General features: G+C 32.6%; 1 protein-coding gene across 1 annotated transcript in view; it reads right to left on the reverse strand.

Moving 5' to 3' along the window:
- The window catches only part of Nlg3 (Neuroligin 3), a 725,436-nt gene that overhangs the window by 59,037 nt on the left and 649,877 nt on the right, over positions 1 to 16,522 (reverse strand). The window contains exons 6-8 of the mRNA XM_089647690.1: positions 14,978 to 15,103; positions 12,014 to 12,179; positions 8,794 to 9,006 (exon numbers count right to left, since the gene is read on the reverse strand). Coding sequence (XP_089503816.1) covers positions 8,794 to 9,006; positions 12,014 to 12,179; positions 14,978 to 15,103 — 505 coding nt within the window. The remainder of the gene's footprint in view (positions 1 to 8,793; positions 9,007 to 12,013; positions 12,180 to 14,977; positions 15,104 to 16,522) is intronic.

Genomic DNA, 16,522 nt, shown 5'->3' on the forward strand with positions numbered 1-16,522 from the left:
GGCACTGCCTGAGTGTGGGTAATGTAAAACCATTACTACATTTCAAGTACCTAAGTATAATAATTATATATAAGTAGAAAAAGTTATTTTCTTAAATCTTAAATCTTAAAGTGTTTTTTTTTTATTATTTTGCGCCATTTTTTCGTCTTACTTTATATATTAAAAAAAAAACGATTGAAAATGTATTTTCTTAGAAAATGCCTCATTTTCGTTCTTATGTTATGCGTTCGGCGAAATTACTCTCAATTTTGCAGAACTTTTCTTAAAAAAAAATATTACGCCGTAGTATTTTTGCAATACAAAAAATACCAGGAACTAAAAAGTCGGCTTCATAAAAACGTTTGTTACCGACGTTTCTGTTCTTATAAACTTATTATTTTCAGAAGTTCAAAGACTCAAAAAAATTCCATTCTCTAAAGTAGAATTTTTCGGTCTTCTCATAATAACAACCTGTCCGTACCCACAGCCCGTCGTACCTTGAGATTCTCCACAAAGGAAAGAAGACTTTATTTGCTGTCAAAAGCAGAAGTATTCGATTTGCAGCCAGCGACATAGCATTCTGATTTGAGTTAAACATTTCAAAATACAACTTTTTCAGGACAAAGAAACACGATTTGAACACAGACATTTTTTCAACGGAAATGCTGATTAGACGATACAAAGCTTACAGTTTTATATAAGCTTGGCGCAAATGTGTAGAGGAAATTGGAAAAACGAAGAACTTTGAGCTTATCAGCTGCCCTTTGTTGGTTTATATTTTAAATTATTGATTGCAAGGATCTCAACTTAACGAAACCTCTATATACTGTTTAGTATAACAATCAATTGAGGTCTAGCCTGTGCCAGCCCACAGGGTAAACTCATTTCCCGTTATTACTTGAATAATATCATGTAGTTTTTTACAAAACCATGTTTTCACTTATAAACTATCTTCTTTCATTACAAACCGTAAGGCGAGTAGGGTCTTTCAGACTACCAAACAGGCATCGGGCATTACAAACAAAGAACATAACAAGACCCATTCGTATTCAACTATATTAAAACAATGGTGAATACTTATGGTTCAAGTAAATAGTAGTATATATAAATATATACCTTTGCAGCTTGAGTATTCTAGTGATCTATGGACGTCGCACTATACTAAATACATAAATAATATGCTGAAACAAACCCAGAAAAAACCTAAGCTTTATTTATGTAGACGCATGAAGGTTAATGCGCCATAATAGATATAAACTTACTCAGTGAATAGATTTAGCCTGGAAACTAATCTTGGAATATTTAGTTTTAATAATTGCATAACTCTATTGATAGGCAAGTCCTATTGGAATGCAAAAAGAGTGGTTAAGTTAGTGGTGACGGAACACTGTTCCGTACTTTATCTTTCAAATACCATAACAACTGATTTAGTTACACGTGACTGAAAACTTAGCCTTGCGAATAAGGTGTAAACACTAGTGTTCAAGACACCACATGGCAGAAAAAAATATTCATTTAGTAACTTTCATTACAAAATAATTGGTAAACTTATATTATTAGTTGTTGAAGTGGGTTTGGAGGCATCACCAGAGATTAGTGAAAAGTGGTGGGATGAAATAGAACTTACGGTGAGTGTGATCATATTTTCGATAGGTCAGTGAGAAAAACATCATCTTAAGATTATTAATATTTGAGCACGGAAAAACACCCAGGAACGTCCACATTATCGAGCAGCGTTTAAAAAAATTGTACTTATCAAGAAAAAAATAATTTATGCAGCTAAAAAACATATTATGTATGACAAGCTACTTTATAATAAGACAGTTTTGTTTTCAAATTAAGTTGAATTGAGTGCGTCAGTTTTCCAGATAATCCCGTGAAATATTTAATGGCGTTCAAAATAACATGTCAAATGCAAGCAGCAATTTTCCTTTGTTAAAACTTTCCTGGATTATGATTGGATACATTTCCTTCCGGGAATTCTGGGAGGACCTTTGGCCCGACAAAATTACGTTGAGAGCCAGGATTCTAAATTGAATTATTGCAGTGGGAGTCATTACATTAATAATAAAGGAATCCAATAGAAAATAAAACTACACAATTTTTTTCCTTCAGTCTGGTTAGGTTTTTTTTTCGCTTTGTTTTAAATTACTAGGGCGTGTAATTAATAATAAATATGTCATTCGATAAATAAATAAAAAATAACAGTAATAATTTTACTACCCGATTTCATGCAATGTAAATTAAAAATTTGACTAGCTAAATGCATTTCTATGACCCGTTTACACAAAAACAGTGGTTAAGTTACTGGTGACGGGACATCGTTTCGTCTTTTATCTTTCAAATAACATACTCAGACTTACTTACTTCGTTCATCCTAAACGCGAGAGATTGTTGATCTTCCATACTGTTAGAAATCAGCACCGCATCATCAGCATACACAGGCAAAATACTTTCAGATTACTCAATCTATTTCTATTCTTTCAATTATTGAATTCAATTATCCATTATTTATTGAATAACCACGGTGACATTAGCCATTACGTGCCTTCGCAAATCCGTTAACCATTCAAGCATCAGAAGGACATTACTAGCCACAAACCTCACATTACATTAAAGCCTATTATGGACTGATCTGACCTGGCGTCCATACATAATAAAAGTATTTTTATATTTTTTCTATGATGCGGAGATATGTGATTTTTTCATAGATGGTAAGAGAAATAATTATTTTCTTCAGTTTGTTTCAAATATTTGTATTGATTCGATGGTAAAATTTAAAAAAAAAATGTATTACTATAAGATTTGAGATTTTCACGACCAAAATTATTATAGTGATTTGTTTTTGGGGTATGATGCCAGATTACACATCTGCCCTAATGATGGACAGTGCAATATGTCTGAAACGTTAGCTAAAGAAGGAGATAGCGCAACACGGCATAATACCCCAAAAATAAATCACTATAATTTTTTCGTTGTTTGATTCGTTGACAGTTGAAAGTTGAAAGTAAAATACATTATTATATGTTTTCTATTGTATGAATGGCATATAAAGTGAAATGTAATAAAAGTTCCATACGTAAAAGAAATGCGTTTTCATTATACAGAAATCTTTTAAAGTTATGAACGTTTTTAGTATTTCGGTAAGTTTTTTTGCTAATATTTTCATGTTTGATATAAATATTATATTATTTAGATATCAATGTTAATTTCCAGTATAAACATGTGAAAAAATTTTTTATTTAGTTTCTGAAAATGTGTGTTTTTTAGTCAACTTCAAAAATAGGAAATATAAAGCACATTTTTAATATCTTGGAAGTAGTCTGAAAATCCAAATATTTAAAATGAATGCTTAGTGACATTATTATTTAATACGAGTTGCACAATGCAGGAACCATTCTTAACGAAGACAAATGCAAACGCAGGCCATGAATCTCCAAGAGACAGGGACTCTGATTAAAATGTTTGTGTCCCGTTTGCTCACAATAGCATTATGATTGCGAAAGATACGAGTGTCTCCAGCGCGGACAAAAGTTTCTGGTGGCGAACAAGCCACTATACTATTATACTATGTACAGAAGTTGGAGAGCTACGGTGTTATATTTAGCAGATGTCCGCTATCTTTTTGAAAATTAATGATTTATTTATTTAATGTGAATCTTAATGAAAGAGTAAGATTATATATACTATTTACCATAACATCAAAGCAGCATAAAAACCGTGACAATATACTTGATAAGGTTGGGAGCTAACTTAATTACGTCTGGTACAAACCCTGCTAAATAAAGTGATGTACATACTGTAAAAATGAGTTCCTTAAGGCGTTAAAGTGATAATACCACGTATGTTCGTCTTAGAAATGAGAAGATTCGTGAAGATTGCAAGGCGTTATGAGTAAGATCAAGAAAGAGATGCTTTCATGATTGGGGTATGTAGAGCGAATGAACGAATGAGTGTAAGGAAAATATATGCATGGTAGAAGAAGTTGGGGACGCCTGAGGAAGACATGGCATGATCAAATGAAGCAAATACTTCAGTTGTACTATGTCAAGAGTCAGAATAACTGCAGAAGGATATTATTATGTGAGACGATTTATGAAAGTGAGTGAAGCAAGGAATTGTTCAGCGGTCCATCTTTTCTACCAACCCCTGTGGGGAAATGGCGTGGCGGTTAATTAGTTACCCGCACGAAGAACTGAACTTAGAAAAATTCCTTCATTCCCCGAACACTATGTGCGCAGAATAACATAACATTTCATTGTTAAAAAAATCGAACTGAAGTAATGCGTACTATCATAAATTAATACACGAGTATGGAATATACCGAATCAAGAGCATATCCTATCCTTATCCTTAATTCCTCTTCCATGAATCTTCTAATTAGTTTTGAGGCAGAAAAACTCTTATCTTAACTTTTACATTGGGATTAGAAACTTGTTGAATTAAATTGTTTCTCTTATGAATGTTTTAAATTCAGTGACCCGCGAACCGCAGTTTGGTTACCCTTTCTCAATGAAGTATTACACTCAAACTGCAAAGATAAAGCAGAGTTTCTATAAAGTTTGCGTTAGTGGAAATAAGAAACGTGTTATGGCCGTTACAGGATGGTTTTATAGTTCGCGTATTTTTTAATGATATCGCTTTTTACAACAGACCTCGACTAATGATATGCCGAGAAAGGATAATTGAATGTTCTTTATGTGTGCCTCGTAGCTTTGAAAAACTTACGTTTAAAATAAATACAAAGGTATATCGCTCTCTTGTCAATAGAGGACTTGCTATAATTGGGTGCTAAAACTGATTGAAATTTGTAGCTATAATATATGTCATAACGTTAAAGATTCTATTAAAAACGCCTTGTTATTTATTTTTATATTTATTTGGTACAATATTTTTTTTACATTTCAAAGTTTTCCAGTAATGTTGGCCTCACTGGGTGGCTTGCCCGTGCTGAGGCCTTCATTTTATAATATGAAAATATAATCTAAATACAATCTACAATATTAGATAAAATAATACTTTCAATATATAATCTTGTGTGTTTGTGAGTGATGTGTGTTTATATTGGTTTTGTGTGTTACGTGAAGGTTTTATTTTTATTTTATGCTATGACATTTTGGTAATATTGTCTTTTTTGTACTTAAATCCATTTTGTAATTTTGTGTGTGAATTTATTTTTATTTTCTTCAATTTAAAATTCAAGTTTTACATTGTTGAAAGCTTTTATAGCATGGTATTGGTAGTGTCTTTGTCCAAAGCTTGAATTTACTGTCGGAATTTTTATGTTTTCTTTGTACGCTTGTCTAACTGGTCTGTTAGTGTTATTTTGTGTATGTTGAAATTTATTTATTTTGTCAAAAATGTAGTTTAGTAGTGTTTAACCGTATAATTGGCGTATATCTAGTACGTCACAGCTGTTGAATATTTGGTCTGTATCAGTCAGTCTATGTTTTTTTAGTATTACCTTTAAGATCGTTTTCTGTGCGGTTTCTATGTAATTGATAGCCGAGTTTGTTGCTCCTCCCCAAGCAATAATTCCATATTCTATTATTGATTGGCAGAGTGCGAAATATATTGTTTTCAATTGTTTTATTTTATATATGTTTCTTATGATTAGGAAAATGTGTATTGTTTTGAGAAGTTTATTGGTGATTTGTTTGATGTGAGGTATCCATCTAAGGTTATGGTCAATTACGATTCCTAGATATTTTATTTGTTCTGTTTTTTCTAGAGGGGGGCAATTGCAGATGTTGGTGTTTAAACATTCGTGTATTTTTATGGTGTTTGTGTTGTTTTTTGGCTGTCCCGTGCTATTTATACTGTATGTTGTGAATTTTGTCTTTGATATGTTAAGTGTAAGTATGTTTGAGTCTAGCCATGTTTTCACTTGCGAGATTATGTTATGTATGAGTTGAAATTATTATGATATTTAAGGATCTGTAAAGGACGAATATAAAAAAAAAATTGAAACCAATTGAAACTCATGAAATCAAATTAAATTAATATCTATCTTCAAACCTACATCGTAGTTTTTAATAAATTGAAAGTTCAAAAATGTACCCAAGTTATTTTATCGAAAAACTATTTGCATGGCATGCATAAAATTAACATTATACAGTAACTAAATAACTAATGGCAAAACAATGTGGTCTTGGCACACAATCTTTGCCTCATCAACATTCATACATCGTCTCATTCACACTCTTCTGTTATCCTAACTCTTGACATGGCCCATCTCAAGTATTTGGTTCACTTTGATCGTGCCCGACTACTTCTGCCATTCGCATCAAATATTCTCCTTACACGTTCTTTCGATCCACATACCCAAACCATCTAATGGACCCTTACATAATCGTTGTCATTACGCTTACATCAGACTTGCATTCCTTGCGAACCTCCTCATTTATCACACTATCATACGTGGTTTTACCGCACATTTTCACGATGATTTCATAATTTCTACGATTATGACATCGTAATTTAAAATATGCAATAATTACTCTTGAAGAAAACACATGGAACGAGATAGAAATATCAGCTTATGAAGCAAAAAACATTCTGAAAACCAACTTTAATAAAAAACTGGTACCACAAAATATCAAAAACTTTTTAGAATTAGAAGAACGGAACATCACAAAATTTATTAAAAAATATGTTCTTTGCAGTCAGCCCATTCAGTGTTACAATACGTGATCGTTGGCTGGTGGAGTACTTATAACTCACCATTACGACCTATCGATATAGTAACCACTTGTTCGATGTTACCACCACTAAAAATTAAGATAATGAAAGCATTTATTTTATGTTACATTGAAGAATATTTTATTGTAACGATTTAAATTGTGCCGTTTATGATTTACCAAATAATATCATCATCATCAAAAATATCAAATAAAATAAGTCAAAAAGCCTTGGTCAAGTGCAACTATTTGGGTCTCACCGTAACGTTCCAGGCACCGCCCTCAAATATGCACCACATACGCGAGAAGATCACCGCATGAGCGGTTTCGCTGGACGGTTGTTGATATTTCTGTTCTTTTCGAGATATCTGAGCAGTTTTTCGTTGATCACACGTTCCATCACCTTGGATAGAATAGATGTTATCGTTATGGTACTTAGCCGGGTTTGAGCGGTCACCCTTTTTCGGAATAGGGTTGATGATCGCTTTTTGTCCATCCAGAGGGTAAGGTTTAAATAAATAAAATAAATTTAAATAAGCAATATGATTATTGCAAGTAGTTGTTGCTATTGCTAGACGAGTTGTTTTCATTTATGTTTGTTAAAGGTTCTTTTTTATATGTATGTAGTTTGAACCTACATAAATCTTCAAGGGAGTTTTTACCGACCTTCACTCCCCTTCAGGCCTTTCACCGAAGATAAGCGGATTATTTCGTTTCTTCAATAATTGGATTATTTCGTGTTTGTATTGACACGCCATGTTTGCTTTCCGTCAGTTCTAGACGTGATGGCAAATAAAACTTATCAATCGTGCAAATTATTTATAATTGTGACACCCATAAAACAATTCTTCATTGCTGAGACTAGCAAGACCTATTATCTGTATTCTATGGTATTATATAACATACGCCTTAGTCGCAATTCACCAGATATAAGTCTTAGATGTAAGTCATTAGTTTTAAGTCAGGAGTTATGAGCTTTAGTCATAAGTTACTAGATGGAAGTCACTAATTATTATGAATCTTAGTTGTAAGTCAGTTATATTAATATTATGCAATCTATATATACATATATTGGATAATATATATATTTGTATAGCGCCCTTGAGGTAATTTTTCACGAAAACGTCGCTAAATAGATCACCCAAACTTTTTTTATAATAATTATTATTAAGAACTGTAATGCTAAGAAAACACAAACGCAATTTTTTTTATATGGATACCGCGTAAAAGTTTCAATTGCTCTAAACAGTCTGAAGCCAGTGATACTATGTAATCTCCAATTTGCGTAGAATTGGAGAGGGAAAGAAATGAGGAATACAAAGGTGGTAAAACCTGGCCATTCAGATCTGGTCACTAAACACGGATAAAACCATTTAAATTTCAATCCTTTATGTTGTTTTCATCAGGAAAATACTGATAATATCTTCCACGCTAGAATAATTTTGGCTCACTTGGACAATATTTTATTACAAAATTTTTTTTTGAACCACGTGTTTCAATATAAATTTGCCCAATGCCTGAAGATGCATATCGTCGCTCTAGTTCTTTTTTGCCCAACAGACCAAAACGTAAATCTGGAGATATAGGGCTTCAAAGTTTTTTTCACGAAAAACGCATATACAATGAAATTAGCTCATTCTAAGCTTACTAAAATGATTTAATGTAATGAAATTATTATTTTTAAGTAAAATTAGTTTCAAATGTTTAAAACTACGCAGAAAGCACGTTTTTAATTTGAATGTAGGACACAGAGTTGGATAAACAAGCTCAGAATATTGATTTAATTTTGGTGTAATTAAGACAAACTGGTCTTGAAAACACACTAAAAAAAATTTTTTTTTTTTCACTTGTGTCGTATCAATAAATGCTTTCGGAGAACAACCACATACTTAACTCAATTTCACCAAAAATGGTCTGTTGGACAAAAACGAACTAGAGCGCCGATATTTAACCATACTATCTCTTTCACTGTGCAATAAATAGATAAACACTGTTTTTAGATGGTTAACAATATCTGTAAGTTTAAATAAAAAAAAACAATATAAAAACATATATACCAGATATTAATATTGTCATACATCAGTCTGCAGATAAACATACTTGAAATTAAATATATATTTATTATTAATCTGACCTGATATTGATGGGGTGCTGAACCGGCCTCTCCCAGTCAGTGTACTCGTTGACGATGGTAGCCAGGATCTCCGACAGGTGGTAGCTATAGGTGTTCTTTACGAAGGTGCGAAGGATCTTGGCGCGCCGGTCTGCCTCGATCCCGTATTGCACATCATCGCCGCTGAATGCGAAGTACGCCTCCGCGCGAGTCACGCCCAGCATCAGGTCATATCTGGTCCATACAAAAACGGATATGAGTAAGTCGAAGAGAAATGTGAATTGTGTTGAAAATTCGTATCCTTAATCCTTCGCTATAAAATCAAAAAAAAATCTTCCTTAAATTCGTGACTAGATACAAAAAATGTGCACAGATCACAGACAAACTAATTTAAAAAATCTTAATCGCTTTCAATTTTATTTATCAAAAAATAATGTTATCGGGAAAATATTATTTTAGATCAACCTTGTATCAACCAAAAAAATTTTTCAAATTATTTATAAAGTGCAATAATTAAATAAAAGTCAATACACTAGACAAAACAAGAATCGCATTTAATAAATCTGCCTATTTCTGACTGTCCTAAAACAGGTTAATCTCCTAGTTGGACAGCCAAAGATCACTGTAATATGTAATGTTTTTTAAAAATTAATAAATAAATAATAATAAAAATGATCATAAACAATGGCAAACAAAAATCAAGAACAATTATTTTATAAGCAATAATTATTAGCCGGAAACACTCATCCACATTGAAAAATCTCTTGATAAAAGATACATTACGCAGATTTTTCAATGTGGATGAGTGTTTCAGGCTAATAATTATTGCTTATAAAATAATTGCTACCCTTTGTGCTATGCATAAAAAAACTTGTCTTAAACATTAGTTTACCAAAAAAATAATAATTAAAAATCAAGAAGATTTATAAGTGTAAAAAGGTGAAAAAACATTTAAAACCGTGTAAAAATACAGTACGAATTTTCATTATCATTGGTTTTTTGCAACAATCTGCAGTTTTATCACAAGACGCAATTAAGGATTAACGTTTATCAAACCAATTTTGTATATTTACTACTTTATCCAACTGACTTTCTCCTAGTCATGCGCACTGAAGGAACTTTTCACATTGTTGGAGAGATATACAATGCATCACAATTCTTACCTATTTAACTCCATTTCAATCAGAATTCGACTCAGTTTCACAATAATAAAGCATGAAAAATAGAAAAATCTTGCCCCATATTTTAAATATATTAACTAAAGTGAATTGTAAATATATATATATATATATATATATATATATTAAACTCGGATAAAACCATATCAATTTATTTATATATATATTTTTACGAATTCCGAAAATTTTAGGTTTTTTATGATCACGTGTTCCGACATTGTAATAATATATTACTATTTTAATAAATGTTTATCAGGAAACCTAAAAAGTCATTCGTTACGGGCCTGCAATCCCATTTTTAACCGGATTACCAATAATTAAAAATTTTGAATAAATTAGTAACACTAATTTTCCCCCGTGCACCAGTAATAAACAATATACCTATTTAGTAGAGAAAAATAAACTACGTATTTTTCTTCTAGAATAAATGTGCAATTTATCAGTGTCAAACCAATATTTTATTATTGCTACTTACGGTAGTAGTTAAAAACGGTAAAATACTACCAAGCCATCCTGAATAATTAATTATTACCGTGCATTAGTGCATCGCTTCAAACCAACAAGAACAATGGAACTCAAAAAGTCCAAGGCCCAACTTTCGGGTCCCTCAAAAAAGAGACTTTAAACCTGAGAAAGTTAATAATCGCGGCACGTTCGAAGCGGACGATTAATCGAGCGGAGCCGATTGGGTGCACGATCGCGTTCATTCATTGTGTTGCATCGAACCCAACCCAACTAAACCCAACTCTAGCCAAAGCCAACCCGACATAAAGTCCCAGCTATTAATCAGTGAAAGGCTTCACCGCTCTTTCAGGATCGAGCTTTTGGCACAACTTGCCACTGGCTGACTTGGACAACAATATTATTTGGGTTGCATTGAATTGCATACGTGTAATAAATATCTTGAAAGCGTTTTGAAGTCTTGATATTGATTGTAAAATGGGAAAATAAAATGCTCGATTGGCGGCTGAGTTTCCGTTCGTTCGGATCGAACTAAAAAGTAGGCAATATTTTTATTAAATAACTCAAGATGAAATGTAATAAAATTTTATGACTTCTTGCACAACGTGACCTTAAATTATTTTTTTTAAAGTCAATAATCACAGTAAATTAATTTCTTCTTCATGATTGATAAAAATATACGTTTCAGAATCAGTTTTTATAAATCCTTTAAACCTACTCGACCAACACAATTTTATAAAACTTTCACCTACTTACTAAATAATTCTAAAAAGTAATAAATGCCTTAATTTGAGCGGATTTGTATGCATAGATTCACGGATCCGTGCGGCTATAATACGCGTAAAGAATTATTATAGTGCGTGTCCTCTGAAAACTCCGTACCGCGCAAAATCCGGTTGACTTGCAGTTCTATTCGTTGGCCTGTGTGTGGTCAGCGACGTGGATTCAATCAGATTGTTTGAGCAAACCACAAATATCCAGTCCACACGAGAGATAGGCATAAATTACAGCTTAAATTTTCTAGATCTTTCTGTATCTATCAATATCAATAAAATGTACTTTAACATTTATAGAAAACCCACATTTACTGACACCATAATCCATAATACCTCCGACCACCTCTCACACAAACATTCTTCTTTCCATAGTATGATTCGCCGCCTGGTCACCACCATCCTTTTATCTGATTTTAATTAAGTCCTAACCTACCCCTCCACCAGCCAGTTTTTGATGCTCTCTCCTTCTCCAACATGCTTTCTCCTTTCCATTTGTTTACCACGTAATTGTCTCCTGCATTTAATTTAATTTTATATTTTTAACCTTCTATTTCAGCATCTCAATAAAGTGGTTTAAAACCAATTTTTTTTTTCTTTTAGAAACATTATGTTTTGATTTTATATAATGCTATGGTATATTCTGTGTGGATTTTTTCAAAGGTGTAGGGATCTGATTAGAGCTTAATTGAATAGTACAAATAGTGTTTGTCCGTGGATGGTGATTTTATTGGAATATTAGGGTGTACTTTGTCGAAGATTTGGTTATTTTTGCTAATTGAAAATTAAGTATATATTGATGAATTGATTGAATAAGAGTATACTAACTTGGTAAGCTGCGCCACCGCGCTCTTCCTGAGGAGCACGTGGTTGAGGATGTTGACGGCGTTACTAGGCGGCCTCGCCCTCGCCCCTCCCCCTCCCCCTCCCCCCGGGTAGTCACCGTAGTAGTTGCCGTAGCCGCTGTCCTGCCCCTGCACCATGTCACCTGTGTCTGGCAGATTCAAGGCATTATTACTTACTCAGTTACTTGATGAATAGGGTATAAAATTAATTAATGAAACATTAAACTATTATCAAACAAATAAAAATGAAAATTGAAAATAATTACTATATTCGAATTAGATGCATTATGATCTGCAAATGCATTTAAAAAGATACCTCTGCTAAGTTGTGCTACACTGTGTTAGTTATCCAATAAATCCCACCTCCTAAATTGAGTACAATATTAATGAAGTAGTTTGATAATGGGTTTTAGACATAAAAAAACGGCTTTACGAAATGTTTTCCTAAAATAAAATGTTACGGTGAGCATTTTAAATGGTAATTGCTAGTGATGTGAATCAACAAAACATGTGGATTGTCGACAGTATTCAGTTGTAAGATATTTACGACAAAATGTTGGAAGAGTTTCAAACGAAATTATCCATCCAATAAATTGACAGTGATCAAAAGAGAAAAACGAATATCGACAAATTTCATTGGACGTTTTGAAAAAGAAAAACATTGAATTACTTACGTTACCTATTTTTACAATTAACTACTGTCTGTTGAGTCTAAGGGATTTCTCACATACTCTTATATTAAATAAAACTCCGGCTTCAATAAAACACTTGGATTTTTATTGTGAAAGATTGTGATGACAATGGGCTTTCTACAATGCTCGACATCTAACGTGATTTATGGGTAACCTAATAGACTAATCTAGTACCATCTGTGAGTGAGCTCAGGATATCACACTATCCAAAACCTATGAGGGTGAGTACTAAAATATTTGGCCATCTCTTCAAACTTCGTGGCAGAGAGGATAGAAATCCACACACTCTTGGATCTTACACGGAGAAAAATGAGTATTGATGATTTATTAAAATCCGGTTAGCGAAATTTCAGACCGTTTCCTGTTAAATTTTTATTACATTCCTTTTATATCGTAATACACGTCCATGCACCTGCATTTGTCCTGATAATATACAATATTAAAATGCGAAAATATTAGAATTTTTATGAACACTTGTTCCGACATCGCGAAATCTCATTCGTGTTTTACTTAAAGTTTATTAGGACACATAAGAATTCATTCGTTAATAGAATGCAATACCGTTTTTAGCCATATTAGGAATAATTTGAAGAGACTATTAAAAAATTTGCAATATTTTATTACTTTAAGTTTTCTCCGTGAACGGCTCTATTCAAATTTTTAATAATCTGTTAAGTACCCATTTGTTATTCCGACTCAAATAATTAAAAAATATGTCTTCCTAGTAAATCCCTTACGTCTTCCCTAATCCTCTATTATTAAACCTGATCTTGCAGTAATTTCGGATCTTCTCATCCGTAGCATAGGAGTACACCGTTTCATTGTAAATTCGGTCTCAGGGTAATCCCTTAACAAGATTTCGTACCAAAATATTAATTTGTAGACCTAAGCTGTTTATAAGAAGCTAAAATAAAATTGTTTTATTTTAAAATGGTTGGTTGACGCTTTAAGATTGCTTCTATAAAAAACAATAAATGCGACATTGTTGGATCCCAATGTATCATTTAAAAGCTGGGTGTGTGTAAGTAAAACCAGTTATTTATAATCATCTCTCAGTTCTTAAGAAAGCCCTCGTGGAAGGTAAGAAGGATGGCCGGCATCTTACAAATTGGACTTGTTGTCTGCACAATCGGCGTCCATCAATCAATTGATTAATCCCGCTGAAGCGTGAATAAATTCATAGCTACATTTTAATCATCCTTTGTGTTCTGGCCGCCATCTTGTTGTTTGTTTTCTTCCCCAGCGGTGATACAATCATGGCGGCTTCGCCAACCTAATGACACTACTTTCCCGCTAAAACGCTGATTAAAAAAAAAAAAAAAACGGAAATGAAGAAGTAGGAATGTTTGTAAAAAACGCATTTTTATGCCATAGTTCTTTTTGTTTAGAAACTTCAAAGGAAAATATGTTTGTCTTGAGAATTAACACATTACAAACAAACATAAAACATCAAGTATGTGTTCTACTTCTAACTATGTTTTCAAACAAGCGAATTGACGATATACAATCTTAAGCAGTGGAAAAGAGATAAAACGCGCAATGTTGATTTGCTATCTCTATATAATAATCAAAAGGTGTCATGTTATTCGCGACATTGGTGTTCATTCAAATCTGCATGAGAGTCCAATGCGACATCTCTAGGTCTATCGACAATTTCAACATTGGCTTTTATGCATTTTATGCAAGACCTCTAAAATAAATCGTTGTTAAACTTTTCATGTATTTATTTTAAAGATTCGTAATTTATGTCATGTGTATATGATCACATAAATTTGTAATACACATCACTAAAAATAACTAAAAATTATTCTCTTCGATGTGTTTTTTACACGGGACAAAATAAACGAGTAAAATTATTCACGTTCGGTGAACTTTTAATTTTGACACTCATAATGTTAAAACTGATATCCACGTATATGAATCACAACAAACAATCGATAAAGTAGGTACCAACATTACTTTATTAAATAAAAATACGGTGTATTTGTTTTGTATAAATATTTGATAGACAACGAGCGTGATTACACTAAACTAGGCCCAGTGGACATACTTGAATGACTGGCTATACTTTTCATAAGTGGTGCAAAATTGTATGAACATAACGTGTCATGTAATTTTTGTATTGTCATTGGATAGAAGACGTCGTATTTTTGTTGATGATATAAATTTCTTATATTGAAAGGCAATGATCTGCGGCGAATATTTTTTTATATAAATACATGCACATCAAATAATAATGAGATAAGTAGACCCACCAATTACAACGCCATCCACGCTGGGTCCGAAGGCGTAGGAGAAATCCGGCGCAGGGATTGGCGCGGACAGCAACAACTCCAGGGGCCGCTCTCGGAGACACTTTAACATGTGGGGAGGAGGAAGATCTGCAAAAACACAAATACTCATTAATTTAGAACTTTTGCAAGTATGCGGAAAGAATTTTTAATTAAACAATCTCACTTGCTCTAGACAGTTTAGAGCAGTCAGAACTAGTTAAGACCGTATACTGGTGAATCATCATCACATTAAAGAATACAAAAAAACTATTTTTCGATCTGAGCATTATACATTTTTTTAATCATTGAATAAAATTAAAGCGACTATCCAACGAAAATATGAAACAGAAAAATCAGAAAAGATACGGTCACATTTAGAAATTGAACCCAGGCCCTTAGCTTTGCCGGGGCTATGTTCCACCACTGAGCTAATTCAACCCTTCGGTCATATTTAACTGAATCGTACATCGACTAAGCACTACCAATATAAAATATGCGTTAGGAAAATGTTGGTAGTTCTTAGTCGAAGTATGATACATATAAGTATGATACATCAAATATGCATTAAGAAAATGAAGATAGAGGTAGTTCCTAGTCGACGTACGATAGAGTTAAATATGACCGATGGAAAGAGGGTCGAGTTAGCACAATGGTAGAGCAGAGCTTCGGCAAGGCTAAGGTCCCGGGTTCAATTCCTAGATGCGACCGTATCTTTTTCTGATTGTTCCGTTTCAAATTTTCGTTTGAGATTCGCTAATTTTGTGACGCCTTATAAAATACAGTAAACAGCTGATATTAGCCCCCCAGTGAGAGATTTTCTTTTCAATTTTGATCAAAAAAATTCCAACTTCGGACTTGATTTACTCGAAAACATTAAATCATAAAATTACAACGCAAAATTGACTAAAAATAAAATGATGTAGCTTCACCAGTTTTCGCTTGCATTGTGAATTTACGGTCACAATATGTATTGTTTTTTGTAGAATGTAAAAAAACTTTGTGGTCGTTCATTATTTATTTAAATTATTAACGCCTTTGGGCTTTTTACATAATATAATATAGGAGGTAAACAAACAAAAAATTACTAAGAAACAGCATATTTTTTTGTTTAAGTCTGACGAAGGGGAAATATTTAAAATTAAGGACGGGTTGTTTCAACAATTCAACAAATTTAAAAGTCATAATTCAAGTTCTGTGAATGTTCTATTCAACTTCTGTTACTATTTCATCGTTGACCAGTAACTTTACAATTTTTTTCAAATTTTATTAAACACCCCGTCCTAAAGGCAATTTGTTTTACGGAATTTGAAAAAATTCAAATTTTAAAGTTAAGTTAAGTTTTGAGATTTCTTGAGATAATGTGCTGCTATGGTATAAGTTTTGTCAGCAACTACTGTCTCATAATGATGTTATAACACAACCCGAATAGAAAATTCACAGAACATAATTTTAAAATTTAATGATTTATTCAAGTTCTTTGAAATTTAAAAAAAAAATTAAATATTGAAAAATTTCAAAAACGATTAA

This window comes from Hesperophylax consimilis, chromosome 26 (assembly GCF_061612785.1).
Source record: "Hesperophylax consimilis isolate HC1 chromosome 26, BYU_Hcon_1.0, whole genome shotgun sequence".
NCBI classification, from domain to species: Eukaryota; Metazoa; Arthropoda; class Insecta; order Trichoptera; family Limnephilidae; genus Hesperophylax; species Hesperophylax consimilis.